The sequence below is a fragment of the Thermobia domestica genome, chromosome 6 (genome assembly GCF_964235325.1).
Source record: "Thermobia domestica chromosome 6, izTheDome1.hap1.1, whole genome shotgun sequence".
NCBI classification, from domain to species: domain Eukaryota; kingdom Metazoa; phylum Arthropoda; class Insecta; order Zygentoma; family Lepismatidae; genus Thermobia; species Thermobia domestica.
In genome coordinates, this window is record NC_137459.1 from 171974516 (window position 1) to 172000530 (window position 26015).

Sequence of the window (26015 nt, forward strand, 5' to 3'; positions counted from 1 at the left end):
TTTTTCCACTTTTTTCTGGACTTGAAAGATAGCATGGACAAGAGGCAAATTCGCACGATTTTCTTGTTCCAGTTCAAGCTAGCAGAAATGCTGCCCAGACAGCTCGTGATATCAACGATGCGTTTGGCCCAGGAACCACTAACGAACGTACGCACAATGGTGGTTCAAGAAATTCCGCAATGGTGACGAGAGCCTGGAAGATGACGAGCGCAGTGGTCGGCCATCCGCTGTTGACAACGACCAACTGAGAGCCTTAGTCGAAGCCAATTCACGCACAACTGTTCGAGAGCTTGCTGAAGACTTGGGTGTAACACCTATGACAATTTCCAACCGCCTGCAAGAGATTGGGAAGTCAAAAAACACGATAAATGGATGCCACACGAATTGGCCGAAAATAATCGAAATCGTCGTTTTGAGGTGTCGTCATCTCTTCTTCTGCGGAACAAGAACGACCCGTTTCTCGACAGGATTGTTACGTGTGAAAGTAAGTGGATCCTTTACGACAATCGGTGACGTTCGGCGCAGTGGTTGGACGTCGGCGAAGCTCCTCATCAGTTCCCGAAGCCGAAACTTCACCCACAAAAGATCATGGTGACTGGTGGTCTGCAGCAGGTCTCATCCATCACAGCTTCCTGAATCCGGGCGAAACGATTACAACGGAGAAGTACTGCCAACAAATCGACGAAATGCACCAGAAGCTTCGACGTATGTGCTCGGCATTAGTCAACAGAAAGGGACCAATCATGCTCCACTACAACGCTCGTCCGCATGTTGCACAACAGACGCTGCAAAAGTTGAACGCATTGGGCTACGAAACTCTGCCTCATCCACCACACTCGCCGGACCTCTCTCCCACCGACTACCACTTTTTCAAGCATCTCGACATCTTCCTCCGCGAGAAATGCTTCAAAAGCCGAGACGATGCCGAAGCGGCCTTCAACGACTTCGTCTCGTTCAGAACTCCAGTTCTATGCTACTGGAATTAACACACTTTTTTTTCGTTGCCAAAAGTGCATTGATTGTCATGGTTTTTATTTCGATTAATAAAGGTTTGTTCGAGCTGAGATACGCTCTTTTGAAGTTGAAGGTTGAGAACCGCAAGAACTTTCTTTACAACCTGATATAATAAGATGTCCATATCTCGGAATCTCTTAAGGTTAGATGTACGAAATTCGAAATTCGGTATTTAGACTTCTTATTTAAAGTAATTAGTTTCAACTTTATATATTTATGGAAAGAAAAAGGGTTGCGGTTACAACTTTTATAACTGGATGACCGTATCTAGAAATCCCTTAAGGTTAAAGGCATAGAGGCATGAAAATTGATGTTTATACTTTTAATTTTAAACAATTAAAGGCATATTTAAACGTTTTATGATCCTTCCTTTAGAAGGGAAGAAAAAGATGGAAGAAAATGAGGTAGGGGTAATAATTGTTAAAATTAGATGGACATATCTCGAAATCCCTTAAGAGTGGAGATATGTTAATTGAAGACGTATTTTAGTGTTTTTTGATGATGAAAAAAAAAAAGAGGTGGGTTCGCAATTGTTATAATTAGATAACCATAACTTGAAATCTGTGAAGATACGACATACGTTAAGAACATGGGAAGTGCGAAGCCATAGGCCCGGCCAATACTGGGGTCTGGGTGCAAAGTCTCCAGCTAGTTAAAAGGAGGCTGACTATTAAAAAGCTATACTCTGCATGCTTTAATATACAACACGTGTTAGCAAACGTATTTAGAATGTAATTTGATACATTTCACAGTAAAGTTTGAAGTAACTCTATTACGCCTCACTGCAAAATGAACCTACACTTCACTTATATAAAGCTAATGCCTTACTGACAACAACAACAACAACAACAACAACAAAAAAAAAAAAAAAACTTATTTCAATTCCTTATTAAGTGGTATAAATGTCTACCAAATGTCACATATCCCCTTCCATTCTTCTTTGAAACAAATTTTAACTACTCGAAATTATCATGACACTAACTCCTGATTACAAGTAGATAAAACAATGGAATTGCATATACTATACTGATGGAAATTTATTACTTCTAAAATATGAATTATGTTACTAAAATGCCAGTTTGTCCATGGAGAAGTGCAAATGTATATATATATTTCAGTGGTGAATGAAAACCAAAACTTAATAAATTGTTAAACTATTATCCTACTTTAAAATGAGATGTAAGCTTTGAAACGTACCTCTTTACATCCTGGATTGTCAGGTAGTTCATAGTTGGCAGCTACATGTAACACTTGCTGACCTGCATTCACTGGATTCAATATAACCTTATCACCCACTACAACGTTGTCACCAGAGGAACGTAGCTTGTAGAATGGCATAATGTAAAACCATGAACCTTCATTACCATTTGCATCCAAATAAACTCGCATTGCATTCTTCTCTAGTAAGGCTGGCAGTCGTTTGTTTACAGTTAGATATTTATTCGATTTCAAGTGAAGTAGCTGTTGGATAAAAATTCCGCATTAATGTTACTAATTTTAACAAATATGGAAATTTTGCGACACTTACAATATACATTTCTGAACTCTTGTTGCAGATGCAACATACTTTTCAACACCTTGATATTAACGAAAACTATTCTTGAAAAGTTACTGGTGCATTAATTTTGTAGTCAGCGTCACTCCTAAGACCCGCAGTTCCAATGCTACACAGAAAAGAGTAAACAAGATGTATCGTGTGTTATCATGTTTAAGAAGCCTGGGAATATAATTTAGATGCAAATACACTGAATGTTTATTCTAATTGTTGCCAGCACTATTTGAAACAACGACTTTTAACTTTGAAAGCTTAATGATGCAAAATAAAGGAACGTAAAATTAACACAAAGAAAAATATAAAAATTGAAAGACAATATAAAATAAAACAGTACATTCGTTAAATTTGAAGAAGTAAATATCTTAAGATATGCAGTAAGCTTATATGTAGTCAGAGCAAAGAAATGTCAGTGTGGACATATAATAATCAAAATAACACGGTAGAAAACGAAAGAACACAAGACACATAAATATGGTCGTATATCACTGCCGGTCATCTCGGCTATATTTTTGTACCTGGTTTAGTTTTCTACAATTTAATATGTTTGCTCTTAAAAGTTTATTTGACTTTATTTAGTTACTTAAGTGAGTTTCTGTTCACAACTATCATGTTCATAACTTTTGCGTTTTATATAATTCGGAGATTACGAAGAAAGAAACACTTGTTACAAAGTAGTGGAAACATTCTCATACAACACTAAAAAGTTGACAGATATATGCAAACTCTCATCTTTCTACCTTGTTTTTCTTTTAAATTGCAGTCTTCTCTCTCTTTTCTACTAGAATCTTTAGTGTTCTGTCTCATTTTAGTATCATTTTAAATTTCAGTATGCGATTTCTGTTTGTGTTAGCTTATTTATTATCTGCATTTAGTACACCTATAGTTTTCCTCATTCTTTCCGCTTACGATGTTTTGGCCTCTTTCTCATTTTCATTTCATTTTTGCCTTAAATTTTATACTCTGTTTCAAGTTTATTCTAACTGTTATCGTTATTGTTAATACTTTTTTCTTTGCTGTTTTATTCATACCATATGTGTTATCTACCTGTGCACTTTTCTTACATATGGATATCACTGCAACAAAATTCTTGCTTTCCGTTTACATTTAACCACCTTTAATTTAACACTACTTTCGTTGATAATGATTTTCTAATCCTATTTAAGTGTAAGACTGCCTCTCAGAGGACTTACATTCAACGATCCAATTTTCTAGTTTTTCTTCTATTACCCGTCATACCATCTATTCTTCTTGTCGAACCAATGCCGTTTTAATTACAGCATTAACTATTCAAACCCACACATTTAACGAAAAGTAACTTCTTTGTTTTGAGTGCAAGCCTCCTGATATACATATTTCTTTAAAGCTGTCCTATTCGTTGAAGAATAAAAAACTCACCTGAAGAACAGCACCATATTGTACCACCGTACCAAGCAATTTCTTGTTTTCAGTTTCGTTCTGTTTCTTCTCTATCTCTGCAGCATGCTGGAGAAAAAATAAAATAACAAATATCAAAATGGTTAGAAAAGTCTAAATGAAATCATAATGGAGGTAAACACGCAGACAGAATAAATAAGGGATTAAGGAAATCATCGTATGGTAGATATACGTTATAACAGGTAACAAAATTTAATTACAGCGAAAATTAAACAATCGTAAAGAGAACATAATTAAAAAAAGAAAGGAACTTGTCACTGTTTCCTTTGCAGCAACAGTTTGTATGGTGTGCGTGTAACAGTGTCGAAGTTTATCTTTAAACATCGTTCGAATGTCAAATATTGATTTGGTTGAGAAATTGCCATTACAGTTTAACGTTCTATATAGTAACAAGGAAACAAAAATGCATACTTTCAGGTTGCACGATTAGAGTTTCAAAAAAACTCGTAAAATGGGTTCCAAAAATGTTTCAAGGAAATGTATAGATGTTAGCAGGAGTGTGAAGCTGTTAGAATGGAGCTTACCTTGTGAAAAATGTGATGCATGCTGTTTTATAGTTCATTGTTTTTGTTAAATTAATATATTACGGTATCATTTTGAAACTACCTCACACCCACTTTCTTAAATATCGGAAGTAAATAAAACTTATTATCTAGAGCAGGAACATAAGAAAGTGGATACAATAGCATGTATTCGAAAGCACGAGGTTATTATTCATATAAAATACACAGACTATTGACAAAAAAATATATTATTAGGACTCGAAACGTTTTGTTGTAATCTAGATATCACTTCTAGAAACCAGGCGTTACAGCGATACCAATCCAATTTGATACATAGGATTACATGTTTGGCCTCAAGTTACTGAAATAAAAAGTAAAGCTTACTTCTATCTACACGCTATGCCTCAAACAGCAAATTGAACACACTATAAAAGAGGTGTTAGAAAGCAGCAGCAATGTGTGTTTTATGTCCATATACATATCTTGTAGTTTGACCACTGAAATACCAATTGTACATTTTTCTGAATTGGTATTTCCTCTCTAATGATGGGCCATTCATGTTAAGATAAATCTGAATTGTAAATTTCGACGTTTATAACGAATTTTGCTTTTAATCCATCCAAGGACGTAAAGGTCACAACTACTGGCAGGTAAAAATCGGGAACACTAACGTCAAACAGAGCTAGACTCCAAATTCGTAATTTAGTTGCTATCGAGACCTGGCTACCGAGATTATTCGAGCCTCTACACTATATATTTTACAAGTGTGTATGTTTGATAAAGATGAAAGATCCGAACTTCATTATTTAATAATTTTTACAAACAGTATCACATTTTTTATTAATTGAACCTAAAACATCTTGTCAATATTAAACTTACTGTAATCAATATTTGCTTATTTCTATACTTACATGTAGTCGTTTGAGTAATACAGCATCTGTGGTAGAACTAGCACTTTGTTTTGCTGCTTTCCAAAACTGCTTTTGAGCTGAATATCTGTTCATCGGACATATCTTGAAGAGGCAGTCTACAGAAGTAACCATATAAAATAAAATAAACCATATAAGTTAAAATTAAAAAAAAAAAAAAACAAAAAAACAAAAAAAAAAAACTAACTACACTAAACTCATTAATCTGGACTTCAGTTCATTAATGTCTTTGAAAAGAGCATTATGTGATAAATTTTTATCAGTTTAACAATGATTAATATATTCACATGATATTCAATAACCCATTTTCGATTGAATTCACACATAATTGTTGAATTCTGTTTTGTTTTAAATCACACGTTTATCTAACGGATTTGTTTTGAACTTCACTTTAGCGTCTCTCTCAGCAGCGACGCTATACGAGACGTGTACCTACTGCTTAATATGGAATCCGAAAAACATGAACTCCTGCCGGGAATCGAACTCGGATCCCCACGCCAAAGGCGCGTACGCTAACCGCTTACCCACAAGGGAGCTCTCAAACCGAAAGAAGGTTGGACTACCAGGGATTTAACATGTCATATGTACCAACGGCCAGCTCGTTAACCACGCTGCAACTACAGAAATTGGTACTGAAATTGACGATCATACAACAATATGTTTTAGTTGCAAACAGCTTACAGCTCCAAGAGAGCAATTCTAATATTGATTCCTTACTTTCATTATTTCATTAAGTTTTTTGTAGTAAGTTTGTTTCTACAAAAAATTATATATATGATATTCTGTCAAACAAATACCAGGAATCGTACATTTGAAAAGCCCACATGAAAAGTACGAGTAAAAACTGTAAGTTGGTACCAGTTTTATTTATTTATTTATATAGTGGTATGGCATTACAGTTTGCTACAGAAGATCTGATAGAAGTGAAATATAAACAAAAAATGGGATATCAATCTCCGACGAATCTTTGACCATTATTTACTACCGAAGTGGGTTATTTTTGTGACAAAAGCAATATATTATTGTACTCTCCTTCATGACAGAACAATTCTCTTTCGATCTCATACATAGCTGACAATCAATCATAACTGTCCATGGAAAGCACATTTCTAATTCCTCAATAACACGAACCAATCCACCACAGATCTCAGACAATAGTACTAGAGAATGGCAGTGGCCCTGACAACAGAGATATTGTGTACTTTGATATTTTATTCCATTTAGAAATAAAGCGCCTGGACTTTCGCTTACACAAGCTTACTTTCCGTAAACCAGATCACTAGCGAAAATACAAGACTTAGCAATATCTACTTCTTCTTTTCTTTTCTAATCCTTCTATCCTTCCCTTTCTATTTCAGTAAAGGGTTCATGAATGACACCCAGTTGTTCAGTGCATAGGTCCATAAATATTTGTTTTGTTATGTTCTGTTGTTCTTCATTGAAATGCAGATAGAAAAGTAGTGTTCGGCTTCGTCGCTTAAAGACATAAACTATGAACTGGATTCGAATAGTCGAGATCCATTCTAAGTGATCGAGCATGTGCCGCTCGACCATCTCCAAAAAATATAATTTGTTCAGAAATGTTAAGTCGATGTAAGAGTACTTCAAAACCACAATTTATTACCGTATTATTATTATTTACAACATCTTATGGCGACGCAGCGGCTCCCGCCATTTTGCATTTTCTCGAATTCAGGCGTTTACGTTGTTGAATATCTCAGCATGTATTTATCCTACCAAATTGAAAATTGTTGGGTGTTTCCAACTTGTGCAGAGCTAAAACTTTGATCTCTTAACATTTTTGCCTAAAACCACTTGAAAGGGGTGAAATCAGGGCCTATAGTAGCAACATTTTTGGACACTGAAGATATGTTTGTGAAGTGGAAACAACTAACGTAAGGAGCCTGAATTTGTGTGTGCATGTAGTCTGGAGCCATAAGTTTATACACAAAAATTTGCAGACGTGTAGCTGCTCTTGCAGACCTGTAGCTGCTCCCAAAGGCCTGAAAAAAAATTGTAAATTTGGGAAATTATGTCAATTCGCATTTTTCACTGTCCAATATCTCCAATGGGCCTGGATAAAAAAAAAAAAAAAAAAAAAAAAAAAAATCTTAAACTTTGGAAATAGTTACTCCTTTAGTATACCATAACACACAACAACAGTGCGTTTTGTGTTTTTGAGTAGAAGGGGGTCAAAGTATTAAGGAATGACATCATACTCTACACGGTGTTTTGTTCACAAATTCAGTTGGAAATTCGTTGTTGGAGGGTGGGACAACATCCAGATCCCGTTTTGGACAAAAAGTCTTGTACAATCACTGCCTTGTGACTTGGGGTACTGTATGGAGCAAACACCACTGAATATCACCCCCCACACTCGGGCCTGACACGTGTGATATACGTAACCGCTTCAATACCTAAAGGTAAAATGAATCATTAACTGCCTGTTCTGTAGGCACAAATTCCTTATGCACAATGCCCTTACTATCGTAAAATAACAATGAGCAAAAGATTGAATTTTGACAGGCACAGTTTTTGGCTTGTGGAGAGTTAAGAGACTTCCACTCTGCATTCTGACGCTTAGTTGACTGGTCATACTGAAAACTCCACGTCCCATCCCCTGTAACGATATTCAGAGGGAAGTTACGGTCCCTATCGGAGGTACCAATCAATTCTTTGCAATGATCAATAAACGGACAGGGTTGATCATTTATTAAGAAATGAGACATGAATCGGGTACAAACTTTTCTCTTGTTAAGATCATGGGTTATTATTTTCCGCATAGTTTCCTTATTCACGTGTAACTCCTCAGCAAGGATTCACAGTGTCGCATTCGATCTTCCGTGATCAGTGTCCTGATTTTCTCCACCAATTTCTGTGTTCTCACTGTCTTTCCTGCACTCGGATGTTTGTCGTGTACTGACTCCCGTTCCTCCCTGAAACGACTGTGCCATGTAAATACGCTCGCACGGGACAAACAATTTGCTCCATACACTTACTGCAACATTTGATAAGTTTCTGTAGCAGCCTTACCCAGATATGCACAAAACTTGCTGTTCGATCATTGTTCCACGATGAACTAAGGACGTTAACAACACTTGTTTACACTAACACACCCACACACTGTCATTCAAGATCAATGCACTTGGTATCAGTTACTCACGAAACATTTCTCTTTTATTTGCACCACAGCTAACTTGCACAACTGCGCTACACATTGAGAAAGAAATTAGTCTCAATTTCAAATTGCCGCACTATGTATTTTCGAAACTCAAATTGTCAATTTGTGGAGGACGTTTCGAATTCATAAAAATTTCGCAGGACCTGAATGCCATACCGGAAAGTGCTCATAGGAAGTATTGTAACGACTGGATTACTGCTGGAGCTCCTTCGTGGCTAAGCGGTTAGCGTACGCGCCTTTGGCGTGGGAAACCCGGGTTCGATTCCCGGCGGGAGCTCATATGGTTCGGATTCCACGTTAATCAGTAGGTCCACGTCTCATATAGCCTCGCTGCTGAAAGGGACGCTAAACTAAAATCAACTCAACTCTAACTGGATTACTGCTGGCATGAGTGTATCCCATCAAATGTAGCCTATTTTGGGGGCGATAAAATAAATTAGGATTATTAACACCAGAAACACCAAGCACGTATTTGGTACGTATACCACCAACGAGAGAATGGGTCAAATTTATCCACACTATTTTCAAGTGAGTTTTACACTATATCTATTGAATTTAAATTACATTTTGAACTAAAGTAATGACAAACATTTAAAGTATTCTACTTTACATTTTTCGTAAATGGTTACATCGAGATCATACATATATTACATACCGTATGTGAAAACATTAAAGAAAGGACGAAACTACACTAATACTACAAAATGTTCTCGTAAGCTTCAGTGTTTTAACAAGAGACAGAAGTAACACTTTTAAAAAGGAAGGTTATGGACTAAAAGGAAGAACTGCGAAAACAGATGAGTTACAGTTAGTACCAAAGGGGCTCAAAAATCAGCCTGAATCAAATGAATTATTTTTTAATAATAATAATAATAATATATGATATAATAACAATAAAAAACTAACAAAACCATTACATTCAAACAATGAAATAATTAAAAACTCTTAAGAAACAATTTATCCTGTAAAAAAATAATAATAATAATAATAATTTCAATGCGCGAGCAAAATTAATCATGCCTTCTCTTCTGATATTTCTATGGTTACACCAATATTTTTATTTTATTGAACGATTCTCTGTATCTATTTGACAGAATGTATACGAAAAAATCATACTCATGTTTCAGTACTATCTTTATATTTAAGTTTCATATGAACCCACCTCTGAACTTCTTAGGAGGATTATCAAGATCTCCTGCTTCTGGACACACAACACATCGGTCATCAACCAAACTGTAAAACAAAAAAGTGAACAATTACAATATATACATGAAAATCGAATCATCATAATCATCACGTAATAACAGTGTATTAAATTATTATGATATTTGTTAAATGCATGTACTACCCAGCAACCTCTTTCTAAGAGCCTTGTTTACGGCATTGTTTGACAAGCATTTAATGAAGAAGCAATTTCAAAGAGAAAAAATGGCAGTTATATCAATCTAATACAAACTCTTATATTATTCGTAATCCAGGACAAATGTTTCCTTTTACTAATTCTTTGTAGGCTACATATTTACAGGCTTACTTCTATGAATATTTTAATAAAACTCTTTATTCAGAAAATTCTCATAATGATTAATTTCAAAATCTGGTTTCCTCACTAACAATTATAGACCATTTTGAACACAAAAAATGACAATTAGTATGTTATCTACGTTACGATTTATTTCTTAGAAACATTCCCTGCAAGTGATGCATATAACGATAATTCGCAGTAATGTCTAGTTATGGATTAGATTGACTATATTCAGAAGAATTCATGACGTCTAATAATGCGTGAGCGTATAGCAGAAACTTAATTTATGTGATGCAGGCGAGCCATACTGGCACCACATTTTTTTCTGACAGTGTATGTATGAAGTGACTTTCCACAAGTAGCTCATTCAGTATGTTTGTCGTAGTAAGTGTATTCGAAGCTAAATAAAATGGGATATATATATATATATATATATATATATATATATATATATATATATATATATATATATATATATATATATATTTGGTCTAGGAATTAATTCGTGCGGTTTTACAAAAGATGGCGTAACTAGCTTATTGTCCCATAGTTTCGTTGATCCAAACATGCGTTGAAAACTACTGTCATTGAGCATCTTGTTTAGTATATGTCAGTTGCTTGAAGCGGAAACAACAACATTTTTTCTTCAACTGAAAATGGCGCATTTTGTGCCTGATAAAGTGTTTTTGCGGGGAGTTATTCTTCATTGCTTTAACATGAAGAAAAGTGCTACCGCAAGTCATCATATTTTAGTGGAAGTGTTTGGTGACCATGCTCTAGCTGAGCGAACGTGTCAGAAGTGGTTTGCACGGTTTAAAGGTGGTGATTTCAGCTTGGAAGACCAAAAGCAATTTGGACAGCCAAAAGAATTTGAAGATGAAGAATTGAGAGCATTGCTTGATCAGGATTCGTGTCAAACGCAGGACGAACTTGCAGAAGCATTTGGAGTTGAGCAAACAACAGTTTCCAAACGTCTCAAAGCCATAGGAATGATTCAAAAGATGTCTTATTGGGTTTCACATGAATTGAAAAGAAAGACGTTGAAAGAAGAAAAACCGTTTGCGAATTGCTGCTTCAAAGACAGAAAAGGAAGGGATTTTTGCATTGAATTGTAACTGGTGATGAGAAGTGGATTCATTACGAGAATCCTAAACGAAAAAAGGCCTGGGTGAAGCAAGGTGAACCAGGTCCTTCACAACCGAAACGAGATATTCATTGTGCAAAGGTTATGCTGTATATATGGTGGGATTTGAAACGTGTGGTGTACTATGAACTTCTGAAACTTGGTGAAACTATTAATGGACACCGCTATCGACAACAATTAATGCGTTTGAAGCAAGCTCTGGCCTGAAAACGACCAGAATGGAATAACAGGCATAATAAACTTATTTATCAAGATGATAACGCTCGACCACATGTCGCAAAACCGGTCAAAACCTATTTGGAAAATGTCGGATGGAAAGTGTTACTCCACCCGCGATATTCACCAGACACTGCTCCGTCTGACTACTACTTGATCGATTGCATGAATAACGATTTGATTGGACAGCGGTTCACTTCTTCAGAAAATATCGAAAAATGGATCTTTGATTAGATTGCGTCAAAAGATGAGGAATTCTTTCGACACGGAATCCGTAAATTGCCTGAAAGATGGGAGAAAGTAGTGGCTAGCGATGGACAATATTTTTGTTAACGTATTCATTTACTTTGTTTTTGAAATAAAGCTTCAATTTTTATTAAAAACCGCACGAATTAATTCCTAGACCAAATATATAAAACTAGGCAGTGTAGGGTTTGAACCACAACCGCCTCTTCTAGAGGTCAATACTTTATCATTGAACTAACATTACTTGTTGGGATTTGTCCTTTTGTAGATCAAACCAATACAACAATATAGTAAATTATCAAAGTAGACATTTTGAAATATTGAAAGGCTATTCCATTTTCGAAATCCTGACAACATTTCTATATGTGTTTACACTATTAGTGGCTGCGAACTCATTATTCAATGAAAACCTAAGCTTTAAGCTATAACACAGGCCTGCGAATATTTTGAAACATGATTTATGACAGATTAGTCATATAAAACGCTATGAATACAAAACCATTAGTTGTTTTGGCCTATCACGTACAGATTTTGTACAATCGACGCATTTATATATAGTAGTAGCGTATGTTGTATTTAAAGTAGTGTCTTCATCAGCATCTCTATAACAGTATTTTAAATGCTCAAATACTTCAAATTGTGGTTTTCCTACAAGGCATTTTTTTCTTAATGTAAATTCGTTCCTTGGAGACCAGAACCGAATAAAAGCCCCCTACCCCCTCGAACATCCATATCGAGATCCTTAAAATTGTTCCATCATTTGCTTTGTAACGTGATAAAGACAAGGTATGGTATGTGTGCCCCTTGAGTGAGCAATCTGCTGTTGCGACTTCATGAACAATATGTTCGTAGATTATCTCGAGGTAGGTTTTCTCTTGTTTCTTCCTGTTCTCTTCATTCTACCATTTCGTTTATCATCATCAATACTGTCGCCCTTAATCTCAGAGCACAATCGTGGAATGCTAAAATCCGCAAAGAATCCTGAGCAAAATATCAAGATTAACTGGTACGAGGTGCATGTAAACGAAAAAAAAAGCTGATAATTTTACGCAGGGTTGGCAACACTGATGAAGTTAAGGGTGCCCTTGTATTCTGTGCTTGCAACAGAAATAGAATCGTCCTCCGAGTGGAGTTGCATACGTGCTACTAGCAGGAGGATGAAATAGTTACTATAAAACAAAATCCCGCCAAATGTGAAGTGAGATCTGCCATACGATTTTTGACCGCCAAAGAACAAAATGAAGCTAACATCCATCGGGATTGTGTGCCATTTACTGATTGACAGTAATAAGTGGAGGGAAGGTCAGGCAATAGTGCAGAAAGTTTCGAAAAAGGCCTTCAAATGTTCATGACCTAGTGTTCAGATGGACGAGCTGTTGGAACGCGTTAACGAGAAAGTGCAATCCAATCGCCGGTTCTCACTCTACCTTTCCTAAAAGCACAAACTTAATAATTACACAGACCTGCGACATGAAAGTTTTGTTTTACCTCATAAAGAGAAACAGGTGCTATTATTTAATTTCGATGTACTGGTTTCAAATCTGCTATTTGATTTTCCGTGTCAAGTGAAGATTTTCTACAATGTACAGATGTGGTATTTAATGGCCTACTGATTTGTGGTAAATATTCAGTATCAATGCAACTATCAAATTTGTGCAACACTGACTATCAACAACAATACGTAATGGAAACAGGTGAGAAACATTCCAAAAAAAGATTCAAGTTCTCTGAAATTTAGCTAATACGGGTTATCTGCTCCGTCGCTTAGTTGCAAACGTGCGCTATGTCGTCTTGAGTTTGTGGTCTTCATGTGAGTTATCTTGTACTAGGCATCAACAGTGATTTTCCGCCACAAACGTGTCCCATCGACGCTGATACCTCATTTTCATCTATTTAATTTCTTGGTGGAAGTTTCCCGCCTTCCTTCGCTCAGTGCACCTAAGTTTTAAGGAAAGTAGCCAAGGTAAGGGTGGAAGTTTGACTAGTTGTTTTACTAGGCTTAACTTAATATGTAGGGAAGTTAACACCTGAAGGTTAATTAATTCGGAAAGCAACCGTCTTCTAATACGAAGCGCATGTCAAAAGAAGTTGATTTTTTTTAACACAAGAAAATGATAGAAGAAATTTATTTTGATTGATATATAAGTACATACTTTGGCCATTTTTCGACGTAGTCAGCCAGTTTCTATCGAAACCTTTGAATTGTCTCAATAGTACGAGCAGCTGTGTGTGGGCGGACGTTGTTACAGGCCAGAAAAATTACAGAGCGTAGCATTCCTCTTTACCGATTTTGAATGACACATCGCAGATTATTCAGAGTTTGGCATACATGTGTGTTGTGATAGTTTGTCCTGATTCCAAGAATTCCACAAGAATCACACCCTTTTGATCCCAAAACACGGTTGTCATGATTACGAGCTGATGGTGTTGGTTTCAATTTCTTTCCTTTAAGAGAAATAGAGTACCGCTGTTGCACTGATTACTGTTTCGACTCCCCAGTAGCCCATGGTCTCCAGGATTCATCTCCCATCACTATATGAGAAAAGGTCATTACTATCCTACCCCCAGCGAGACAAAAATTACGTGCAGCTGTCGCTATTTGCTTTTTGTGAGCGTCTGTCAGCATTTCTGGCACCTATCTTGCACACAGTTTCTGATAACCCAGCCTGTCAATTATAATTCGATGCACTGCTTTCACAGACAATTCTGCAAACTCTTTGGGGAGTTCAGTCATTGAGAACCGGCGATTGGATCAAACTTTTTCGTTAACGTCTTCCAACAGATAGTCCATCTGACCACTAGGTCATGAACATTCGCACGCCTTTCTCGAAAGTCTCTACACTGTTGCCTGACCTTCCCTCCACTCATTACTGTCAATCCGTAAATAGCAGACAATTCCCGATGGCTGCATTCTGTCCTTTGGCGTTCAGAAATCGTATGGCAGATCTCACTTCACATTTTGCGGGATTTTGTATTATGGTAAACCATTTCATCCTTCTGCTACTAGCACGTACGCAACTCCACTCGGACGATTCTATTTCTGTTGCAAGCACAAAATACAAGGCCAACTTCATCAATGTTGCCAACCCTGCGTAAAATTATTGGCTTTTCTCTTTTACATACACCTCGTACCAGGTAATCTTGTCATTGTGTTCAGGATTCTTTTTCGGATTTTAGCGTTCCACGATTATGCTCTGAGACTAAGAGAGACAGTATTGATAATGATAAACGAAATGATAGAATGAAGAGAACAGGAAAAAGCGAGAGAAAACCTACCTCGAGATAACCTACGAACATATTGTTCATGAAGTCACTCTCTGAAGGAAACACATGTACCGTATCTTGTCTTCATCACCTTACAAAGCAAATAATGCAACAAGTTTCAAGGTGCCGATATGGATGTTCAACGAGGATGGGGCGCTTGTATCCGGTTCGCTTCCGATCTCCAAGGAACGAATTTACAATCAGAAAGAAATGCATTATAGAAAAACTGCATTTTGAAATGTTTAAGCATTTAAAATAATGTTATGGAGATGCTAATGAAAGCGCTACTTCTAATGCAACATACGATACTTATCATATACAAATGCGTCGATTGTACACAACCTGAATTGAAGCCGGAAGTGGTGGACATTTATCTTCCGATTACAACGTGGATCATCACAGCGAAAAGCGGAACAGATAAAAAGCAGGTTTTCGATAGGAATTCAGCAACGTAACAATAGTTCCCATCTCCAACTTCACTCCTCTATTGCAACTGACTCCCATAGAGCAAAAATGCTAACAGAAAGCGAGAAACGATTTTATATATGGATTCAGTACCAAATATAAAAGATTTCATCTCAGTTTTATTCTTCTGCTGCAACCGGAAGTAGTAAGAAATAGTAAACTTTGTTTCAGTGTAGATTTCTATATGGTAATAATCGTAAGACATATCAAGAATTTTTTTCTCAATAGATTCATCATCAGAAGAATAAGCCCGTCTCTCACATTGTATGTCTATTGCAGCCGGAAGTTGCAGATCGGTTTCAATATTAAATTTGAATAGTCCGAAAGTTGATTGTATTTCCGTAACTGTGAAACGAAGCTCACTTTGTTTCTTACATAATGATTCCCCTTGCGCAAAATGCTGAAGAGCAAAATAAACATTTTTCTGTATCGATTTTCGCTCAGTAATACACATTAGAGTCAAAAGGAGGATATATGACTTGGTTTAATATATGTTTTAACGTAGGGTCAAAGTGTGATAATTGTGAAACTTTTTTTTTCCCCTCAAAACTCTATGATTTGAAGTCTCAAAAAAAAAAAAAAAAAAAAAAAAATGATTTGACAGTAAATGTATTGTTACATCTATTGCATGTATCTCACAAATCTGAAGTATGACAGTTTTTGAGAGGAAAAAATATAGTCTGAAAGCATCCATTTTGCAACTAAAAACACTTTTATTTTTTCTTGTAAAACTTTCTTATATCTCGTATGATTCACTAACTAAATATATATCCTTGTTAGGGTTGGCAAAAACCATGGTTTTTATTGGGAAAAAAAAAGTTTTTTGGTTTGAACCAGTTTTTTTTTTCTTTTTTTTGCTTAAATAATTTGCTCTATGTATTTATATTGCATATGGACACAAATAGATTTTGTTTTGCCTTCGTGTTATTATGCAACAACGGGGTTATGCTGGAAGGGTTCACATAAGCTTAAAACGGAATCCAAACCGCTTCTCGGAGTCTGTAGATATCATTCAATTAAATTAAAACTGAAAGTCCAATCCAAGGTAATATTGGAAGCTACGTAGGCAGTCGATAAATTTTACCAATTTCTATCTATATATTCAAGCAAGCTTGCCTTTTTTTTAAATAGAAAACAACAGGCATTCAGGCAAGCAGAAATACACAATTCGGTTTCGTTTTGTATATTTAGGCCTTATGTAATACCGAAATTATCAAGAAGACTTTCGCTTAAAGTGACATCCCACACACTACTTGGTTTACACTTGAAAGAAGGGTTGTGGTTCGACCGAGAACTGAACATAGGACGCCTTGATTACGAGGTGAAAAGGAGATAAAGCTAATGCAGATGGTTTGATATGTGGAAACGTCACTATACGATTTAAAACCTTTTTCGTTTTTCTTTTTTTCTCTTTTTGTTTAAACCAGTTTTATTTATTTATTTATTTATTTTTACCAGCTGGTTTAAACCAGCCAACCCCGATCCTTGTAGAGGATATTTTGGGTTTTTCAGACCATGTAAGTAATGTGTGAAATGATGCATGGTGGAGGGGCAGCATGGATCAAAAGTCAAATGGCTGTTATGAAACACTGTATGGGGGCTATCATGAAACGTGATGACATGTAAGTATATGAAGGACTGCATGTTAACTATGATGTTTCAGTGTTACTGTAATGTTTTCTTGTAAAAACAAACTTGTGTGTTAGAGTATCCAAGAATAAACAATCGAGGGCAAGTGACTTCGAGCAGCAACGAAGAATGTCTTGCTGAAACTCTGACAGCATCTTCTGATGATGATAATGTGGATGACGATTTCATCGAAACGGAGGACCCTGAAACAGAGTGCATTAGACCAGGAAACTGTTGTTGTAAATTTTAATGGAGGTCGCCAAAATAGTACTACATTTCGTTATATTGTGACAGTATTAAGAGTTCTACCTCATGACGGATTTGAAGTTATGAGCCATAAATCAGACGTGAACAAGAAAACATTTATACCTGTCGAAAATGACATTTTATTCATTAAAGAGTCGGATATCATTGGCATTTTGCCTACTCCAGCAATGGTAACATCTGGTGGTAGATGTAAGTATTGTTTTGAGAAGATTGTTGATGTGTTTGAAGTGTAAAAGGTAGAACTATTTGAAGGTACACCAATACGAACACGATATTGGAATCTGTGTCTATGTTTATCGTTCAGTACAAGTTAACCATAAAAGGTTAACCTTATTTATTAATTTATATTTTCCGCGTTTAATGGGGTCGTGTTGAATCACGAAAACGGCATGATTTTTTATAACTGATATTTTCTGCATAATACGGAGCTTTTCCTTAAAACAAAGGAATTTTTAGTGAACTCAGAACATGAAAATAATTTTTCTTAACTACAAGCCTGTTTTCCATCTTCACTTGCAAAGTTATTACTGATAAGGTAAGTACCTAAAACGAGTTATTTTTATTTTTTATTTAATTTTTGAAAGGCAATAACTATCAGAGATAATTACACCAAATTTTGTCACGTGAAACATTACATCCAATGCATATTTCATTCTAGCTCCCTTTAGAGTCTTCAGTCCTCTAAGTTATACAGGTGTTTCACAACAGCCCCATTGCTGTTTCAAAACAACCCCAAATGCAGGGGCTATTTTGAAACTTTTTTTTCTTTTCTTTTTTTCTTTTTTTTTTAAAGGAAAACTGAACGTCATAACGAAAAGCACCAGAGTTATTTCCAAAGATGTTTGTGTAACGTATATAATGGCATTTTCTTTATTTATGTTTCTAATCCAAGCAGTTTTCGCAATATACTCAAAACTATGGTGTTTCATTTCACAATTACACAACTTGACCCTAGTATACTGCATAGCTATGTATGTTTGTCATTTTCTTACATACATATTTTTTGCAATAGAACGCCGATTCTTTATTCTTTTGTTTAAAAAATAATATAATTTTTGGCAAATAGGATTCAGAACCATGCTAAAATGATGGCTTGTTTACAGATCCGTTACGCTAACCACTATACCACCAAAACTCGACTTTAATATTTCTGCAGCTGTATATTACTATCTTGATCATACACCCCCTACACCAATCATGTTCCACGAAATATGATTGTTTTATCTTTACTCTTTTGTCATCTTTTATGTGTCAATTGTATATTCAGTTGACAGCAATGTTCAGATGGGGTATATATCATGTGAAACTATGCATGTTCTGAATGGAGGGGAAAATAGATTGCCCTGTAAGCACAGATCAGAGGAACGTAAGGATATAGGTTATTTTTTTTCGGACTTATTCTCTGGAAAGCACACTAATTATTTGCTGAGCAAAACTATATATTTTCATTAAAAATTAAACGTGTGTTACAGTTTCACCAACTAACTCTTTGGCTTCATCAGACACTATGAGATATAGAATAACTATAGTGTACAAGGTACATAAAATTGTATAGTTATTTAATAATTAGTGTGTATTTAATTATATACAAAGCAAAGCTTGTATTCATGGAAAATATTACATCTGGAAAGCAGACTAGCTTTTTGTGGACAGAAGCACACGTACAAATATGTACACAGAAATGATATCTCACATACCCTAAATATCTTTTAAGTTAAGGAGACGATTAATATATTATAGTGGTAAAAAAACGTTGGCGGAATGATAAAGTGCAACAAAATCGAATATTTAAACTAAATGTCACTCACGAACACAGTGTTTGCTCACTATTAAGTCCTGTGTTCGAACATTAGGAATCTATGCACTACAGGTACGCAGTCTACTAATGGCTACTGCGGTCCTCAATCTTCCAGAAAAAATTATTACTTTCAATGTAACCGCATGGTATATAGTTGGCAACAGAAGTATGCTCAATGCAATACATATCCTTCTGTTAATAACTTTGAAGCAAATAAACCAATATAATTACAGTTTTCGTCAACATGCATAAAATATTTTTCCATATTCCGGAAATTACATTAGCTCATTCGTTCAGTTCCGAAGTTAATGGCGAAAGACCATAAATGGAATGGGTATAATACGTTTACTGCTCAATGTTATTCATCATTATATATCCACTCCACGCGTTACAATTGTTTGCAAGATTGGTGGTGGTATCGTAACTTCTTCCAAGCGTTTCTAAGAAAACTGTGTGTATGTAGGGAACATCTATAACAAATAAACAGAGCTAAATTCTTATACTTTTACAAGTCTTTTAGTTTAGCTTTGAGCGGAAAATAAATTCAAAATAGGTAGGTATTATCCTCCTCTTCATTTGGTACAATTTAAAAGGAAATCAAGTCAGAAAGGATAACTGACAACGGAAGCAGAAGTCGATATGTCCTAATATTGAGATGCATACAGCTTCTTACTTCACAGCACTTTTGATTTTATTCTCTGTTAAGGATTCGCATTAGAAAGTAGTTATCAAAACATTACACAATTTGAATCAAAAGCGCTATTAAGTAAAAATACAACTTATAAATATTATTGAATTAAAAAATATATATATAAATAAAATAATATGATTTGGAAAGTTGGTATTTTAAGTCTGTAAAAATGCCAAGTAAAATCTGTAAAAAAGTCCACAAATATACTTTGCTCAAAATTATAAACATTACAGATAACCACGATCAGAGTATTAGAAATATCTGAAAGACACTTACCCAAGTGTGCTCAGAAATCCACAGACAGTCCCTTCGGCATATAGTGATACAATATCACCGTTATGCAAGAAGCTTGCAGATCCAACTAATTCTCCCATCTTCTACACCTTCTATGAATCTCAGCCCAAGAGAAACATACCACACGAAAATACACGCAACTGATTTCCACTTATCACGAACGCTGAACTTCGAATAATAATCCTTTTATTGATAATCATTTTCTGTTGGTATCAGCTGATATACTGTTGTTTCCTATCTCCATACCTTTGCAGTTTTTCCGCGACTTCTGAAAGTAAAATAAAATAGTACTGATCAACCATTACGAAACAGTCTCACAGTACTCTGTAATGTAGTCACGAAGTCACGTGACTTACCATTTAATATGAAAAATAATAACTAATAAAAAATTATTATAGACATTTATATACATATATATACAGGGTTTGTCCGGGAAGTAATAGGACTGATTTTATTCCGCCATGACTGTACTTCGGAGCGTGCGCGCACCGACTGGATCCGGTAGAGGGCGTTCCTAGCTAACGAACGAGCGGCTGGTCAGTTGTCTCCGAGCACACGGAGAGTCAGGACAGGCTTTTTCGCGCGACGTGTTTCTGTGAGTGGTGCAAGCCGAAAATGCAGCGTTCGTTAGAGCAGAGGTACGCGATTAAATTCTGTGTTAAACTCGGTAAATCTGCGACAGAGACGTTTGATATGATCAAGCAGGCTTACCCAGATTATGCTTTAGCAAGTTTCGGTGTCACAAGGCCTTTTCGGAGGGCCGGGAAGAGGTTGCCGATGAAGACCGTGCTGGAAGACCTTCGACTTCGACAAACACCGACAATGTGACTCGTGTGCGCGAAGTTTTGAACTCAGACCGTCGACTAAGTATTCGTTTAGTTGCCCAGATGTTAAATTTACCAAAAACTGTGGTTCATGAAATTGTGACGGAGCATTTGAACATGCGCAAGGTGTGCGCAAAGATTGTCCCAAAATTGCTCACTGACGACCAGAAATTGCAGCAAGTGAAATTGTGCCAAGAAAATTTGAACATGTGTGAAAGTGACCCCCAATTTTTGAATAACGTAATCACAGGTGACGAATCATGGATCTTTGAGTATGATCCCGAGACAAAGAGGCAATCTTCTGAGTGGCACATGCCGGCGTCTCCTCGCCCAAAAAGGGAAGAATGAGCAAATCCAAAGTGAAAACGATGCTCATTGTCTTTTTTGACATCAAAGGCATCGTCCACCATGAATTTGTTCCTCCTGAACAAACCGTCAACGCCAAGTTTTAAGTGGAAGTGCTCAAGAGACTCAAACGAAGGGTCAATCGGGTCCGACCAGACATCAGAGCCGACTGGAAGCTGCACCACGACAACGCCCCGGCTCACACCGCCTTTCTTGTGAACAGCTACTTGACCAAGGCCGGCATCCCAACGCTTCCGCAGCCGCCCTACAGCCCAGATGTGGCCCCCCGGACTTCTTTTTGTTTCCTCGCCTGAAACGCCCGATGAAAGGCAAGCATTTTGAGACGACAGAGGGGATCCATGCAGCTTGCACCGCGGCTCTTAAGGCTATTCCGGAGAATGACTTCCGTGACGCCTTCAATGCTTGGAAATCGCGCTGGCAGCGCTGCATCGACGTAGAAGGAGCCTATTTTGAAAGTTTTTAAAGAATTGTAATGATTGGATCAATAAATTTTTTAAAAATCGACTCAGTCCTATTACTTTCCGTACAAACCCTGTATATATATTAAATATGAAGAATGCAGTCGCGATTGAGTCCATGAGAGATTTGACGACAGTGTAAGCCACGATGCTTCATTTTACCCTCTGTTCGCGTGTTCTGGCTTGGCTCTCTCTACCGCTAGTCTGCTTCAGAGAATACCCATTTAAACGCCTGACTTTGTGTGCAAGGTAATCACACTTTAAACGTGACGAAAGAAACGTGCTTTCTACAGCATGGTCCGGAAGTGGGCGTACCCCTAATTGGTGTTTTCTGACGGTTTTAGGTTTTACCCACATTTGTTTGGTAATATTGCTTGACTTTGTCTGGTAACATTCCTTGGCATTGTCTGGCAACATTGCTACCCATGTTCATTTGTTTTCTGCTGTTTACTGCTTGGTAACGTTTCCTGGCCGTTGGATTGGAAGAGGTTGTGCATCTTCACTAGCTCCCTTTGGCTGGACCCCAAGAAGTCCCGATTTGACGACACCAGACAATGCTCTCTGGGGTTTCATAAAGCAACAAGTAAGAAACACTCGATACCACCGAATGCAGGAATTACGAGCAGCTGCGGAACACGCCTTCCCCCACATGAATCCGGAGTATCGCCGCAAAAAATCTGAGAGAACTTGGTGCAGAATTCAGCTGTGTTGCGACATATATGGTGATCATACCCAGTGGTGGAGGTTGGGCGTTAAAAGTGGGGGGGCAAGACATGATCTTAACAATTGTATATCCATGTTAGATTTCCTGATTGTTTCTAACACTGTTTGATGAAAGGTTGAGTTGATATTAAGTTTAACGTCCCGTTCAGCAGCGAGGCTATATGAGACGTGGACCTACTGATTAACGTGGAATCCGAACCACATGAGCTCCCGCCGGGAATCGAACACGGGACCCCCACGCCAAAGGCGCGTACGCTAACCGCTTAGCCACGGAGGAGTTCTGATGAAAGGTTGTGTAACTGATAGGATATTATCTTTTTTCACTTAAAATGCCGTATATCGTATTTCTATTTTATAAAGTAAATTCGTAAGAGCAATACAGGTAGGTACTAGCCCTTTATACTCTTAAACAACGAAAGTGTAAGAAGAGATTTGAGTTCTTGCTCATGAACATCTTAAAATTCTGTCTGGAAAATTGTGTGATCAGATTATTTCATAAATTTGCTAAACAAATAAATAGAAGGGATAATATTAATCATAGTAATGAATAATGACGCTTGTTTTGCAGAAGTTACATTGAAACTGGGAATTAATGAACAACTTATACTTTTAATTCCACATATGCCATTAAATGAATGTTTTTACTCTTAGAAAATGAAATACAGTAAGTACTGCAAGCATGTGCTATGACATTTAAGGAAATATGCAATTGCAATATCAATTGGTTTGAATTGCAATTAAAAAACGCAATTCCTGTAGCTTTCTTAACTCCACAGGAAGACAAATACCCAATACGTACTCACGCAACGGCAAACATCATATGGCACCATTTTTTCTATGAAACAGTAATACATATAAAACCTTTACCAGGGTGTCCACATTCTGGGAAATAAGTGAAAGTCAGGGAAAGGTCAGGGAAGTAAAAATGTATCAGAAGAAGTCATGGAAATGGCAGATTGGTCAGGGAAAAATCGATTTTGATCCATTGTTCAATTACTGAATTTATGAAATAGGGTTGATTTCTTTACTGTTACTGGATGCAAAATGTAGTGTCCTCAATGATGATATTGAGGGAGACAGTGTTCTCTGATATAGTTGTTGAAACTAATTTTCTGCGAAAAAGACATATCTAACTGCATCCTGGTATATTTGCTCAAAAGGGTAGACGCTGTTCTAGAAGAATTGCATGGTGCCAAGAGGATATCTAGACAAGTGGCTGAGAACGCGAAGAAATAGTATCTCCAGCTCACAGTGAAAGCTCAGACTGAAGAATTTAAAGAACACTCGAATGAATTCATAGCCAATGATAGAGATGGTATTGGACTTGATGAGTTTTTTACTTAGTCTTAGGAAATGGGAAGAACTTCATTCATTTATGGTCAGTTATGTAATTGTGTTTTATCTTCTTTCACGGAAACGCATTTTTTGAAAGTGGTTTCACAATAAATATAATTTTCATTGTTGACAACTTACAAGAAGAATCTCTGGTGGCTCAACGGATCATATATGATTCTGTGATGAGAATAAGTGGATCATCAGGATTAATAATTACAAGAGGTATGATAAATTCAGTGAGAAGTTCAATAAGACAATATCAGATGTATTTGGAAAAGAGAAATAAATGCTGGAGACGAGAAGAGGAGAGAGAAACAGAAAATTCAGCAACAACTAAAGGAGCTGGAGGAAGAAGAAAAGAAAATTAAACTGCGGAGAACCAAGAAGGATATTCAGATCAATGAGAAGAAAACTATGCGAGAAAGGATGAAAACACATTTCTAAATGGGTTGCATTTAACAACTGCACCAGCAAAAGTATGTTACATAATGTGTGTGTGTGTTATTTATGTTTTTTTTTTTTTTTTTTTTTAATAATCAGTAAAATCATGTATGAACTATTTATTACTATAGGCAATATTATAATGCTGTGTAATTGGTATTATAATGTGTATTTTTTTCATATCTTAAGTATTCTGTATACTGCACACTTTCGTTTGTAACTTTACATTTTGTGTAATATGTAGGCCTAATCAATATCGGCCTAATGCATATGTTTGTAAATTTACATTCCTTTGGAAAGAAAATTGAAAAAAGAAAGAAACAGAAGCGGAAGAGAACAAGGCCAAATATGGGAAGTGTGGAGGCTGGAGTTTGTTTCTTTTTTCTATATTTTTAAGTTATTCAGGGGGGTCAGGGAAATCTGGAACTTTCATCATGGAAAGTCAGGGTAAAGTCAGAGATCTTTTCTCCAAATTGTGTGGACACCCTGTTTACATTTTCAAGTGAAATTATATAAGTTAGGGTGTCGCTCCAAAAAAGTGGGGGGAGCAACTGCCCCCTCTTGCCTCCCCCTAATCGCCGCCCATGATCATCATACCAATGTTCATGACTCTTAAGACTTCAAGGTAACTGTGTACACACATTCTACCATAACTAACACTATACTGTTGAAACTAAAGGGGGATACGCCCACTTCCGGGCCAACCTATACTTTCTAGCTACTTTCTTGCGGTCTGTGGATATCTGTGCTAGTTTTGCGCGCTCCACATGATGAAGGTCGACATAGGAGGAAAAACCTACTACTCGCAGGAGAAAGAACGACTCATAATTTCAAAGGTGACACAGCTTCGCAATAGGTTTTCGACGAAAGGTTGTGTTTTCTTTACGACGCTCATATATAAATTATTATTAAAAAAAAAAAAAAAAAAAAAAAAAAAAAAAATACTTCGTTAATGCTCTTTACAGCTTCGGAATTTAATAACTGACGATTTTTTTAAAAGAACGAATTAATGTTTTAGAACCACACACACTTTAAATTAATGTACTTCTGAAATATTATTGTGAAGGTAAGCATGCCAAGCCACAGACTAATATTGTGTGTTAGTCTTGTAATTCAAATAAATAATTGTGAAATAATTATTACTAGAAAACAGCCAACTGCCAAGCCATGTACAATAGGTTTAAGGCGGAGAAACCTATCGTACACACTACCTCCCCCTCTTACTACCTCCCGCGGCATAGAGGGGGAGGTAGTAAATTCGGTTTCCACTAGACTTGAGAAATTTCACCACGCATATATTGAAGCTTTTTTGTTGACCTATGGTTAGCAAACACGTTTTCGCGTCACAACTGATTGCTGTACCAATGAAGTTATAATGTCCATGAAGTTTTAACGTCATTTGATTCACAGTTCTGAAAAATAAGAATTCTGTACATATGATGTGGCTAATTCAGAGTTACTGGGATATTTCATGACGAATCACGAACACAAAATCCTTACAAAACGTACCTATATTCGAGTTCACATTAGTAGTGTGCAGTCTAGGATATTGCTTACCTGAAGTTTCGTGCAGAAGCTTGATACAAAAAATGGATTTCCACAAATTTGAAATTTTATATGTAAACAAAGCATTCCACACATCTTCAATCAGTAACTAAGATTTCCCGAAACATATTTCAGGCGTGTTGTGACCCTTATCAACTTTCCAACGCTAAT

At 36.5% G+C, this 26015-nt stretch overlaps 1 protein-coding gene across 14 annotated transcripts in view; it reads right to left on the reverse strand.

Annotated features, from left to right (window-relative positions):
- The window catches only part of Itpr (Inositol 1,4,5,-trisphosphate receptor), a 281735-nt gene that overhangs the window by 247596 nt on the left and 8124 nt on the right, over positions 1-26015 (reverse strand). For all 14 annotated transcript variants that reach the window (XM_081762388.1, XM_081762394.1, XM_081762393.1 and 11 more), the window contains exons 2-6: positions 20135-20420; positions 9779-9849; positions 5418-5533; positions 3965-4051; positions 2212-2475 (exon numbers count right to left, since the gene is read on the reverse strand). In XM_081762388.1, the coding sequence (XP_081618514.1) occupies positions 2212-2475; positions 3965-4051; positions 5418-5533; positions 9779-9849; positions 20135-20232 (636 nt within the window). In that variant the 5' untranslated portion in view covers positions 20233-20420. The remainder of the gene's footprint in view (positions 1-2211; positions 2476-3964; positions 4052-5417; positions 5534-9778; positions 9850-20134; positions 20421-26015) is intronic.